Consider the following 14,307-nt stretch of genomic DNA (forward strand, 5'->3'; position numbering starts at 1 on the left):
TGCTACTGTGCTTCTGCTGGAGAGGGGCTGACTACTTTTACGGTGCTTGGGACTGTGGATTTTTTGTGCTGCTCCGACCTGAGAGGATGCCCCTGAGGCGCCCCGTGGCGCGTGCTGCAAGGAGAAGCAGCCTGGAGTACGTCTCACCGATGCTGAGGGGAGACGAGGCAGCGCACAAACCCATTCGGTGGCCTAGGGTGCAGGATTTAGGCCACTTTTCCACGAGGGGTGATGTGCCCTCCACTGAATATCTCAATCCCGAAGCCCTTCAGCCCTGAAGAGTTGGCAAAAGAGGAAGGGTAAATTTTCCATGGGCTTGTAAATCCTCTAGGCTTTAGGTAAGATGTTGTTCACTGTTTGCAATGAGGGGAGATAACTTTACAGCCACCCATTTTAAGTAAATCTGCAATGACTTCTCCTTGCTGCCTCAAGGGCTGCTGTCTTAAGAAGACAGAGCTGCACATACATTTATGGGTGCTTCAGCCTTTGTGTAGGATCCCAAAGAACAGCAACAGCAGCAAGTCTCATCCACTGCTGATTTTCATTAACCAAATGAGAAAGTGGGTTAAGTTACCTTGGGTAAGCTATGGTGGGGCTGTCATTGCTTGAGAAGCTCTGTCAGCTGGGAAAGGGCATTGTTGTCTTGCAGCATTGAACCTAGTAATGCTATTAATAACTCCTCGTTATTAAAAAAAAAGAAAAATAGGAGGGGAAAAAGTGCTTGTTTCTCTCTTTCTGTTCCAGTTTTATCCATTTTGGTAGCTTTGAAGCTATTTGGGTATTTGCAGCATGAAAGCAGTGCAGGTATTTGCTCTGCAAGGGGAGTGTCGGTCAGGACCAGCAGCAGTAAAACTGAAGAGATGGGTAGGGTGAGCATACAAAGAGAAGAAGAGGGGGTTGGTCTGGGCTTATTTGGTAGTTAAATCTTTTGCACAGGCATGAGGCTGGGTCCCCTCTGCGTAGCTGTGGGGCAGTACTTCCAGCACAGCTGAGGTAGCAGGTGAGGTCCCTCAGCCCAGTTTCGTTAGACGCCTGGTCTCCCTCGCTCAGGGGGTGCGTTTCCTACCTCATTGCACAAGGACAACCCTGGCTGTAAGGTCCAAGAGTGAGACCAGCATTCAGAGGCTTAAAGTGAACATCCTCCTGCCCTGGCCAAGTCTTTTGGTTCCTGTTGAAGGAGATAAACACTGCAGACAAGGTTTCTACTGTGACTGTCTTGTCATTGCTCCTGCGGGCTGCTCTTTTGGGAAGTAACTGGAGAAACATGCATCCCAGTGCCTTGTAAATTGGCCACAATAAGTGGTTTACAACTAGTCTGCTGAACCACCATGCCTCCATAGATGTTTTCAATGAAAAGCTGGTGATGTTACTGGGTAAATCAAAAGAAACAAGTTGTTCACGGTGGCCTGTGGTACCAAAAGCTCAGGAGTGTCTTCTGCTTATTGCACAAGCAATAAAAAAGCCGCTGTTAGCTCCCACTGTGTGCATTTGAGTGTCCACACTTTGTGTGTGTGTGCTGGGAGAAGGTAGGTATATTCTGTGCAATGGAAAAGCAGGTTCCAAAATCAATGTGCTGCACAATGCCTTGAAATTGGCTGCTAAAATTGGCCCAGTTAAGAGAGAATACTGCTAAATATGGATGACTTGTTTAAATTGTCTCTTTACTGCACTGGCCATGACCACTGCAGGGAATGCAGACATTTAGCAACTAGTGTGAGTACAGTAGAGTTTTTCTAGTGCAATCTTGGCTGCAGCAACAAAACATCACTTGATTAAAAGAAATAGAATCTCTCATATTCTAATATTTTTATTAAACCCAACTTGCAGTATTTAATAGCATTGATTGCTCAGTTGGCTGTAGACTGTGGATTTTCATCCACATTTGGTTTAGCAAATGCTTGACGTTATTCTTTTTTTGTCTGGAAAAACAACTGAGGAACCCAACAATGGCATGTCTGAAATTGCCTTTCTGAACAGAGCTGTGCTCTATCTGCTCTGTATTAATCACTAGATGGGAATAAAAGGGGTGATTGGCTGAACACAAAAATGTTTTGCTAACCTAGTTGTTGGGATATCTCTTTTCCATCCAGGCTCAGAAATATCTCTGTAGGAGGTGATGGTGGGTTGCTGGGCACAGTAATGAAGAGAGAACTGAAAAGAGATGACTCATGAATACAATGAAAATGGGCACTAGGAACAGCAAGTACAAAATGGAGGAAAGCTGAAAGGTGAAGAATTACCCTTTGCAGGTGTTGAGTGGGAGAAGTTCTTCTCTGGTTGGGTGGAGACACAGTTGCTTGTATTTGGGGACAAGGTCTTTCGGTTTAAATGATCAAGAGACAACAACACATACATATGTATATCAGTTCATGCGTGTGCCTACCCCTCCCCCCCGTTTTGGTGTTAAAAGGCTTTTGGATACAGACACACTAGTAGCCAACTAACCTTTCTAATTGCTGAGTGATTTGCAATTTATTGTGGCATGCCTGGCCTCAGATGCTAATCTCATTCACAACAAATTAATGTCTGCCTTATCCCCAAATTCCTTCGTAACTTCCCAGTTTTGTACATAATTATTTGGCATCATTGCAGCTGGCTGCTGGAAGCTTGACAAGTTTTTCCTTTTTCTAATTTTGTGCATCTGTCCAGAAGAGATTAACATGTTTTGCTTCACTGTTTCCCTGAAGGATACGAAGCAATGCTGTGATTTAAGTTCTGCTTTGTTGTTCTTGGGGAATCTGAATCTGGCAGAGGCAATATCTAACCTTTCATTTAAGGTTGATATCCAGCCCAGAGTCAGTGTACCTGAAAATGAGCATATTTTGTCTTATTGCACCTCAGTGTGTTCCTGTTGCAGTACCAGCTACCTCACGTTCAGTGCTGAGGGAATGGCTATGCTGGGGAATATGAGCTTGTCTGCTTAGGGTTGGTTATTGTCACCTAGATTTATGGACCATTAATTCCCAATGAGTCTTAGAATTTGCTTTGCCACTCCTCTTGTTTTTTGGGTGAAGAATGGATTTCGGGTTCCCAGACTGTTGATCTGAGACCTTTTACAGGAAACAAATTCTGCAAAGAACAGCTAGAGTAAAATACATGAATTGCATGTCAGCATCTCTGGTGACATCAGAGCAGGCACTCTTGGGAAATCCCATTCAAGCCTTGACCTAGGGAAGGGTTCAGGGGAAGAGCTAGTGCCTAAGAGTGTTTGTGACCTGTAGCTCCTGGACGGCAGTGGACATAAACAGGAAGGTGAGGTTTTAGGCTGATGAGGAAAGGGGGGTTTCAAGCAGGATGGAAGTTTTTTGCTTGGGGAGAGGACAAGGTTATGAATAGCCCTTTGGGCTAAGCAGGCAACAGGAAGCTGAAGGGAGCAGAAAGGAGAGAATGAGGGAATGCTCAGTCAAAAAGGAGGGTATGAAAAACAGTGAAGTTGAGGAGGTGACATATAGTTGGAGCAAAGTGGCACACCGTTTGATCCAGAAGTGCTGTGTGTTGTAAGATTTTTATTTTATTTATTAATGTTGACTCCAGTTTGGGTCTTGAGTGTTGAGCTCCTCAATTCTCATCAACATTTTTCTTTCATTGTGTTAAATTCTTAATTTCCAAAGATGAAACTGTTACTGGCTGTGCATCTGACCTGGCCTGTAATCTAAGGAAGCTGGAGCACAGAGACATCTGTGAAGAGCTGAGATAGCTTTGCTTTGCAGGGGTCTGATGAGATGTGATTCATTAATGTGTGTAAAGTACTTTTGCCAGCCGTGGATGAATGTGTTTTAAAAGTGCCTGTGCTTTGACTTAGCGATCATTGGGTGTATCTTTTTCTGCAGTGTCTGTGACTTGGCATTCTTTTCTCTCTTCTTCTCTGGGGACAGAGGACTAAGCAGAACAGCATATTAGAAAGTACTGCAAAATGGAATGTTAAATTTGGCTTAATTAAAAAAGACTACGTTGCTGGAATTATTAATTGAAAATTCTCTTGAGAAAAATTTCATGGGAGATTGAGTTAGTACAGGCCCTGGCCTGATCTAAACGGATGGCATTGTTCTAAATGACAGCACTGAGGTTATGCATGTGTATGTGTCTCGGTGTCATTCAGATCCTGGATTTTATGATTTCACAAATTAAATTCCTTGCTTTATTCAATTAGTGTTAAAGATGATTTGCATTGCTTCTTGCAACTCTGATTATGTAGCCTGATTACACACAGCATTAGCTCCCACTCAGGTCACAGCACGTCCAGGGACCAGGGAGCAAAGTGATATGCTGTTGAGGAGGGTAGAGGGAAGGATTCCCCAACTATAATAGTCACTGAATTCAGAGAAATTCCCATTTGGTTTATGGCACAGTTGAACATGGCTAGCGTGTGGCTGGCTGCACCGCAGGGGCCTGTCATCATCATCATCTCTTTAGATCCCTTCTGGCTCTACATGTCTGTGGATGTACAGGTTTACCTGTAGTAGCCCGATGTGTGTGGATGCTTTTACCGGGTGCAGTGCTGTTTGGATATCATCTTGGCTCCAAAGAGCAGAGTGATCTGTCAGCACAAGGCTGGTCCCATGCTGGGAGCCCAGTCACCTGCCAGGTGCTCATCCATCACCCTGATGTATCTGCATATTTCCAGCCTCAGCACTGGTCTGGGATGAGCTCTACTGTGTGGCGCAGGCCAACACTGCAGTTTGATCCCGATCTTTGGCGACGTGATGTTTCAAAGTAGGAATTTGTGGGTTCCTCCCCAGTTACCCAGCAGTGACCACTGTGGCACAGTGTGAACACAAAAAATACAAGGTATCAGAGGAGGAGAAAAGAACCTGTTTTCTGTGGGAGCTGATTATATGAAGGGTCCAGACTGTTGGCTTTAGACCACATCATTAGAAATTGTCTTTCAGACCAGCAATTAAGAGTTGTCAATTCAGCTACCTATATGTTGATTGGATTTCTGAGAGCTTGGAGGTGTTGAACTTGCCAGAATCTCCTCCCATCCTTTTATTATTTTTATTTATTTATTTATTTTAGACAAGCTACTTAGGAAAGATAACCTAACCGAGGCTGTGTCCATCAAGATACTATGTAGCTAATGTCAAGGGGCTTGCTGATGGTGTTTTATTTTCACTGAAAATCTGGATGTTTCTATGGATGATTTAGAGGCAAACTAAAGTTCTTTCTGTGGAAAATATCAGTTACGATGAAGAAATACCCTAAGCAGTCATTGTCCCTAGCATGTTAGGGCGATCACAGACACCTGAAACATCACAGCAAGAGGTCAGTGTTGAGCCACGCTAGTACACACCTTGAGGATGAACCGCAGCTTGTTCCTCTGTGCAGGGCTCTACCATTACTAAGGTATGATGAGCACAGGGCCAAGGTATAGGGGAAATCTTTATTTTCGCTGCTGGCAAAGACCCATTGTAACTCCACTTATGTTTTATCCTGCAAGATTTCTACTCCCTTTGTGGAATAAGGTTTAAACATGCTCCCAATAACTTGTAGATTTGAAGCTGTGAGACAGAGGTCATCTGCAGGTAATAGGGTCTAGTTCTGTCTGCAAACACCATGCATTTGGCATACAGGTCACAGTTTTGGTGGGTACCTTCGGTGGTGCAAACGTTTCAAGGAAGGGTCAGAGTGATAATGCTAAAGGGCTGGCACTGTTCAGTACAGACAACCACGAGACCCAGACCAACAGCTTGTGTCCTTGTGTTTGCCCCCTCCCTGCTCTGGTGATGCAGTGCTGCTGGGATGGCTGGGAAACACTGTGTGTGTGTGTGTGTGTGTGTGTGTGTGTGTGTGTGTGTGTGTGCGTGTGTGCGCGCGCATATGTGTGTTTGATGGGGTGGGAGTCCCCTCTCCTATGCCTGTGAGCAGACCACATTGAAAGGCTTAAGCACTTGCTTTTTACCCGCTTTTTATGAAGCAAACACCCTTTATACTCAGTGAAAGGCAAGTCTGGATAAAGATTTCAGGCTTCTTAAGTGAGAACATGAAATTTCTCTAGCAGTACTCTTGATATCCTTTCACCTACGCGCACAAAGGATTGTCAAATGTCTTCCCCCAAAACACTAGAAAAGAACAAGACAGAAAAGCAACCAGTAATATATCTGACTGTATTTCAAAGTTGTTGTTGATTGATTGTAAACAAACTTTGTTGAAGAAATAAAATCACATGACAAGATATCAGAGTGATACTATAAATCCTTTTTGTTATTGTTGTTGCCACACTTCACATTTTTGGAACTCAGAATTTAGCTCATGGTGTACAAAATCTGTAAAAATTTATTGCAAGCGTGCCTTTGTGTAGAACAAAACCAGTGTCACAAAAGTAGTTCCCTGTCCCACGCAGAAATACAGTTGTGGATCTCTTCCTGTGAAGAGGTCACACGCATGCATTTCCTGAAAGACTTGGCTGTTATAAAATTGCTCTGAAAAGTTTTGAAAGAAAAAAGAAAGCAATTGCAGTGTATGATTAAACTCTAGAATTTACATTTCCAACAAAAGTCTTTAGAACTGTAAGGAATATGGAACTTTGCAACAAAATTGCAGTTGTTTATGTTGTGAGCACAGCCTGATGGAGTCATTTTGAAAGCACTCAACTAAGGCCTATCTCTGTGTTTGGTACAGTCACTTCATTTGATGGAATGTAAAAGTTGCACATTTTAAAAATAAATTTAAAAAAGAATATAACTGGGAAAATTCCTTTTCTGGAATTCCCATTGTTCCTGTTTCTACTGTGGCATTTCTTCAAAACGTCATCTCCATGCTGTGCCAACATGCAGCAGTACTTTGACACCAAGGTCTATGACTACTGAACATGCATAGTTTAAACAAAAGCATGGAATGAGGCCAGTGATGGTTTATGTAGCTAAGACAACTTTGCTGACTGGTTGTGTTAAACATCATCCTTTTCTTTTAAATTCAAATGCTGGGATAGAGCAGGGGCAGTACACATGCTGGAAAGATGAGATTTAGACTCGATCATCCGGCTTCTCTCCATTTGCATTCCCAACCTCTGAACCCTTCCTCTGCCTCCTCAGATGTGCTGTTCCTCTTAAACTCTTCATTACATCAGACTGTGGTGATTAGCTCCATCCATACTGTATCAGATCAGTTTGCATAATTTAGTTTTGCTGTCTCTAATCTCACCCCAGAACACAGGGTAAATTTATTTTAATTTCTGTATCAGAATGTCAGGCAAAGACTTGGCTTATGAAGAAAAGAAACCTCTCAGTTGCAAAAGTAAGTCCAATAGACTTGCACTTTGTTTTCCATCAAATGAGTAACTTGGTTTCATAATGAGGTGTGAGTTGTCTGGTAGTCACTTTTTACACACACCTTGACAGAGATTAATTGGAGAACACCAGCCCAGTTACTTTGTCACGAAGTGGCTTGGGATTCTGGACTGATGAACCTAGTGTACCGGGCTTTGTTTTACTGTTTCTAGGCCTTTCGTGATTGGTGAAAAAAGGGAAATGCTCTATTTGAAATCCAGAGCACACTGTAAAATGAAAGCATTTGCTAGCTTCTTTTTAAAAACAGATTTTCCAGGGTTGTGGGCAAATTTTTATGGACCTGGCCTTTCCTTTGCTTAGCAGAGCTTAAACTTTGCTCCTTCCAAAGTCCCTGTCATGACCAGGGTATGACACTAACTTGGCAATCTCTAGCTCTCCTTTCCCTGAAGTCTGTTTGTCCAAGGAGCTTGGATCCCAAATTACACTCCTCTCTCTGCCATTTGTTCATCCAATCAGATACAGGACATTGCGGCCCTGCGTGACGGGGTTATGGTCCTTTATAACTAGGTTCTTCATCCAGATTCCCCCACATCTCCATGGACTGTTGCAGTTGCATCAAATGAGCACTTTTGCGGAGTGATGTTTTCATGGATAAATTTTTTGCACTACACATTGTGTGGTCCACCTTGACATCAAATACAAGCAATTATTACTTAAGAGTGATACAAAAGGGATTTTCCACTTAAAGTCTTTTCATGATACCTAATAGTTGTTCACCAGAACCATTAAAGTGGTGAGAGTGGAAAGGGTTTTTAAAACAAACACACAAACTATGTCAAAAGCCCCTCTGACAGCAATCTAGAGCTGAGAAGAATATTACAGCCATTCTAATGAGAGCACTGGGGGTGGTACTGCTATCTGTCTTGGGCCCAGATGAACCTAATGGGGCAACACAGGCAATGCTTTCACAGTGGTGGCAATTAGTATAGGCTTCAGAAACAATACCCTGTTTCATCTGGAGAATCACAAAATAGCAGAAAAGGTCAGTAAACTAGTGCCATAAAAATAAACTGAAAGCCCAGCTCTGTGTTGTTACCTCTTCCAGACTGACCAACAACTAGCAAGATGATTTGGATATGGTCTAAATGCATGGAATGGGGAAAGCAAAGGAAATCAATATGTCAGGAAAATTCATCACAGCTAGATTTCTGAAGACACAGAACAATCTCCTTAGAGAAAAGAAAGAGACCCAGCTGACAAAGCACAAATACTCTTAACTGTTCTGCAAGAGTGAGATGGTGATACAGGGGTTTTTCCAGCTCTAGTTTGTAATGCTTCTGGGAACAAAGAAAGGTTTGGGAAGAACTTTTACAAGAAGGAATATATATCAAGCAGCACTGCTGATAGGTTTGCATTCAAGCAGATGACAGTATGATCTGTCTTTGTAAAGTATCCTGGTTAATGGCAGGCCAAATATATACGTGTTTTCAACTTGCAGTAGAGCTCCTTGCCTTTGTAAAACACTGCTGATGTTCCTTTGACACTTGAATGTCCCTTTCTCAACCAGATTGAGATGAGCTCTTGTGCAAACAGCTAATCTTACATCAGTCCTAGTAGCATGAAAGTGCCATGGCAAACTCCATAACAGAGATAGATGGAAGACATATTTAGTCTGAACCTAGATGACTTTTCTTCTCAAGATAGTCTTGGTAATTATTTTTGCCTGAATTTTGCACTGCTTATTGAATTATAATGGAGCTTCAGATTCTCCATATGTCTCCTCTAAGCTTTTCCAGGTAGATTGGGCTGCTACATTCTATCCAGAGTTTTCTCTTACGTTTAGTGCAACTTGGTTTTGACTCAATGAGACCTATAAGGCATTAAAAAACATGTGGTGTTGACATCCCACAGCCCTTACTCCACAACAGGGAGGTGTGTGGCTTGCTTTCAGTTCTAATTTGAAAAAGTGCATTTGAACAAAAAACAAGTCACTGAAAATTCAGGGCATGGGCTTAATCAGCAGGAAGTGTAAATTCCATTTTCCAGCTTGATGGCATGTTTACATGTGCTGTGTCCAATTATGGAAGGGGAAGCTCTATTTGAGGAGCATTATAAAGGTATAATGACCTCTTTTGAGTACTGAGGTTGTTAAAGCACTTTCCAATCTTGCATGGAAAGTAGCACAGAGATGCAGAATTATCAGTGCAGCATAATCCTCCACTCATCTCTAAAATCAGCTCTAGGACTAGTGCACTCTCTTTAAGCCATGTAAGATTGAGCTAATGGAGGCTTCTTTCACTACCCATCAGCTCAAGACAATCTATTAAATAAATGTTAGAAGGAAAAAAAAAACTCTTGGAGTGGGGAGTAAAAGTAGCTGAAGGTGAAGAATGAGAATGGTGTTTTAAGTTGCCTTAATGTCAGCCTAGAAACAACTAAAATTGTCTTTCCACAGGAACTGTCTTACAAAAACAAAGTTTGACCTATCCACGACACTGAGAGTTCTATAAATTGGGGGGGGGGGGGGGGGGTGTCTAGGACTACTTTGTAAATGAAAAAGGGCTGGAGTTAGAGAATAGGAAGGGAAATCAGAAGAGATTTCACTGAACTGTGCCTTCATGTCTAGTGCACAAACGGGCTGAAGTAAAAAGCGGCAGAGTTTCTGTAAGCCCTGTAAGCATTTTTCAACTCAGACAAAGACAGCAGTGGAAACCATTTCACAGTGGCTTCTAAGCTCTGGTGAGTGTTATATTACACACTGGGAAAAGAGACTTTTTCCAAGAATGAATCATGGTAGGACATAAATTCCTCAAATGTAGTGCTGCGTATAGAAAGTGGTCAGTCTTACTATGTTCTCAGTTCTTTGAAACAAAGTTTGCATACTATGGATAAATAAAAATATAGATTGAATGAAAATCCAGTTCAACAGGAGAGAAAGAAACCTTCCTGATCCCTTGTCTATTCCAGCTTCATCCTTTTTTCTCTCTGGAAAAATTCAGAGAAGTTCCTCTGAGCTGGTTGGCATTTCCACTTTTAACTACTGATGAGCTTTAAGCTCTCTTACCCAGATTGTCCTAAGGATACAAAAAAAAATTACTCTCCAACTCGATATCATTTCACAAGCCATTACACAACTAACATACACATGTGCGCGCGCACACACACACACACACACACTATAACTAAACAATCTTGCACTATTTTGGGACTAACCACCCCTCCCCCCCTTTTTTTTCTTCCACCTTTAACTGGAGGGAAGCTCTAGGCTTACAAGCAGGTGGGGAACCAAATTGTTAAAAGCCAGTTTGAAGTAAAGGAAACGCTACAGAATCTGAGCTGTAGTTAACAAATTTTGCTTTTCTAAAATAAGTAAATTTCTTCCTTAATTACTTTGCCTAGATTGTAATAACTTAGAGAAAGTGCAAGATGCTTTTTCAACATGGAGAAACCCTAACTTTTCCCACTCCTTTCTCTTCCTGATCAATAAATGGAGAAGGTAAGGTGGAACAGCCATCTATGGATATAGACTATGCTTTGGTGGCTTTTGTTTGTTAGCTTCAAAAGCCAGAATTCAGGTATTTTGTATATATAAATATATATAAATATTTTTGCTTATTTATGGAATGCTTGTGCATGTTTAGGGCACCAGCTCAAAGTGATGCAGGATGGTTAAGGCTAAAGAAATTAAAATCATTGCAAAGCTATAATTTTTGTCTTTTCTCCTTTACAAAGGAGACTAAAGCATCTTCCCTGTAATAGTCAGCCACTGTGTAATCCCCTGTCTACACCAATTCTAGGGAAAACTACTCAGGACCCAGTCCCTGAGGCAACAAGCTTGGGCCTCAATAATTTTAGCTCAAGTAATCCATATAATTAACAGAACAAGTTAGTGGAAAACTAAACATTCCAAGGCCTCGGACCTACTGTCACCTGAAAAAGAAAAGGCATTTTCTGTATGGGATGGCCCAGATCCAAGCCTCTCAGCGTATATGGAAATGTACCAATTGGCAAAGGGCTCCAGCTCTGCTGGGGCACGTGCACCTTGTAGGTGTGCCGGCATTACAGGGACATGCAATAAAGTTGCATCCAGTCCCTGCAGCTACTGTTCATTCAGGCTGTTGGAACAGCAATGTTCCAGCCAGCCCTTTCCTCACTGCCCTAATTTTGACTCCCATCTTAACTTACAGGACATAATGAACTTGCAACTACGCTCCCTGTTGTAATATAGGCTGGCACTGTCTGAGGTGGGGAGCTAAAGATAAGAGCTCCACCTGCCTTCAGCTACCTCTGTGAGGCATTTCCTAAAAAAGGAAACTCTGGGGTGTATATTGCTGAAGGTTATTTCCCTCCCCCCCCCGCCCCAAATGCCTCACTCTAGCCCCTCTCTGCCTTTGAATAAATGGCTGCCTGCTAAGAACTAGCTATTTCAGTTCCCTGCATGGACAAGTCCTGAACTCATCCTTGCGCTCCTAGGTAGCCTTGCATTGTCATGGACTAGAGCAGTACAAACCCTGCCCTTCTTTTGGAGGCTAGCAGGCCTTTCTCATACTCACACCCTATGTGGAAGCCTTGAAGGCTGAGAAGGGAAAAGGGGTGCTTAGGAAACCGGTTAGTACTGCTCTGCTGTACATTGTGTGGTTGCCAGGCAGAGCAGGAAGCATGGGACAGGCTCCAGCTTATTCTGCAAGCGGAGTCACTGTGGAACTAGGTCTCATTCCCTTACTTCTGCTTAAACCAGATGAGCGCTGTTTAAGTCTACTCCTAAAAGTAAGACTTTGGTGGAAATAGTGGGATATCAGTGCAAGGATGCTCTTTGGACTAGCCAGTAATTTATTAACCACTGACGGATTCTTGTTCTGTAACAATTTACATAATACACATTTGCACAATGCCTTAGCATATTTGATGGCCCTAAATATGAAATTAGGGGAGGGCTCAAGTTCGTGTCTGTTTCCCTCTATTGCCTTTTGCCAGAAAGGTACATAAAACCTGGTGAGGTTTACACTGATAAGGAAATAAATCAATCACTCCATTCCTCTTGAAGCAGCCTGAGTCATTCTTCTGTAAAACATTTTCAGTAAATGCCAAGCTTGGGGAACTAAAACAAGTCAGGTCCTTTAAGCCCAAACAGACAGCATCCACCCTGTCAAAGCCTGATTCTGCATCCCTCATGCAGAGCAAGGGCTTTGTTTTCAGCAGAGCAGGTCCAAACTGTCAACAAAAAGTAGCTATGTAGTTTGTGCCCTGTAAGTTAATGCAATTCAGTTTCCATCACTGCTAACCTTTAAAATATAGAAGGGGTTTTTTGTTGTTGTTGTTGAGTGAGTTGAGGGCTGCAAATCGATAAAGTGTAGAGGGAAGGGTGCTCTTTCACCTCTGTGTCAATTCTTGCCTGTTCCAATCATACCTCTGTCTCTCTCTCTCTCTGCGTTGTTTTCCCAAGTGTTAGCAGCCTTCGGATTCCACCAAGAGCACCCAGCCACGGAGTTTCAGCCAAGGGCACCGGCTCATGATGATGCTCGTCCTCTGCAGTGTTACTCAGAACAGACAAACTGTTTGGGTTCGCTCTGTTTCAGTGAGGTTTAACATCTGGTTGCACCTGGACTTTTTTCTTTTTTGTAAAACAAAACGCCTATGTTAGTTCACTAAACATGTAATCTGCAAAACTGCAACTACTGTGACAAGTCTTGAATTCTAATGAGAAGAATTCCTACAGAAAACCCCACAGTGATAATGCAGAACACACTGCTATTAGTGAATTATTTTCTTCCTGCCAACTGTGTGCCAGATGAAGTTCTAAAATGAACCAAAAAAGTCTTGACATTTACAAAAGGAAAAGAAAGTTGTTCATAAAAACTTAACAGTCCATTACATTAGATTTTTAAGCAACATTTAAGATACAGCTGAAACCAAGAAAAAAACATAATTGTTATATCCTGATTTCTCACCTGTATGCTGACTGTGGAAGTTAAGATGTGAGGCAGTATTACTTCACCCACTGTTTGTGTATAAAATAAGTTTCATCCCATTAAAATAAAAAAAAAATAAATTTCACGTTTTCACATTTTAAATTCACCAAAGTATTTGGTTTCTCCTAATTTTGCTATTCTAACCGGGATCCAATTGCCTTACATTAATTAAAAAAAAAAAAAACAACCAAACAAAAAAAAGTCTTTACCAGTTTTTGGTTGCCTGCTTTTAAAAGTTTTGTTTGTCAAGACGCTTGCTTAAGTGTTTGTAAATCTGAACTGTTTCTTTTAGTACATTGTGAGGACAGCAATGAACTCTCAACCACAGCCCATGGTACAGACTTACATTGCTTGTCCCAGAGTGGAGTAACTCCAACTAAGGTATAGCATTTTCTGTAATGCCCACCTGGGACTTCTGAGCTATGTCAGCTTATGACAAGCTTTTAGCCCAGGAGAAACTTTACAAGACGACCCTGTTCAACAAATAGTACTGAGAAATGACTAATTTAAGTCCTTTTCTGGTGTACAGATACCCACAGGGCATTCACATATGCAATTTTGTGTCAACTTTTCTTGTGGCACTTTCTGTAGGACATGTTTACATCCAGCTGCTACTAGGAACAAAGTTTCCACCTCTCTAGTGACATCACTTGGCATTTTTGGATAAGGACAGCACTGGTGGTTTCACAAGTTCCTTGCTTTGCCATTCCAGATGTGGTATTTTCTTCCGCTTACCCTCCACCCCCTGCCTGTGCCACAATGAACAATGTGTCAATGGGAAGGTGAGATGTCTTCCAAGCCCAGAAGTTCCTTCACAAGTCTTTCACCAAACTGTGCGCGGCTATACCTTGTCACATGATAGGCCTCTGACATTTTGTAGAGGATGTAGGCATTGTTTATAGCAATGCTAATGGCAAACCAGAATACTTGTTGCCAGGTCTTGTTTGGTTTATGAGAAATGAAATACCTGTGAAGTCAAGAGAAAAAGGGGAGAGGGAGAAAGCATTCAGTCAAACACTTTCAGCTGAGAGGCAAGAAATAACCCATAGACAAAGATTCTGCAGTCCCAATGAGGGAGCAGGTGCAAGACTTTCTGTCAAATGCAAGTATTG

At 42.1% G+C, this 14,307-nt stretch overlaps 1 protein-coding gene across 1 annotated transcript in view; it reads right to left on the reverse strand.

Moving 5' to 3' along the window:
- Positions 1-6,090: 6,090 nt before the first annotated feature.
- The window catches only part of PGBD5 (piggyBac transposable element derived 5), a 76,027-nt gene continuing 67,810 nt past the window's right edge, over positions 6,091-14,307 (reverse strand). The window contains exon 7 of the mRNA XM_064509266.1: positions 6,091-14,162. Coding sequence (XP_064365336.1) covers positions 13,967-14,162 — 196 coding nt within the window. The 3' untranslated portion in view covers positions 6,091-13,966. The remainder of the gene's footprint in view (positions 14,163-14,307) is intronic.

The sequence above is a fragment of the Dromaius novaehollandiae genome, chromosome 3, assembly GCF_036370855.1.
Source record: "Dromaius novaehollandiae isolate bDroNov1 chromosome 3, bDroNov1.hap1, whole genome shotgun sequence".
NCBI classification, from domain to species: Eukaryota; Metazoa; Chordata; class Aves; order Casuariiformes; family Dromaiidae; genus Dromaius; species Dromaius novaehollandiae.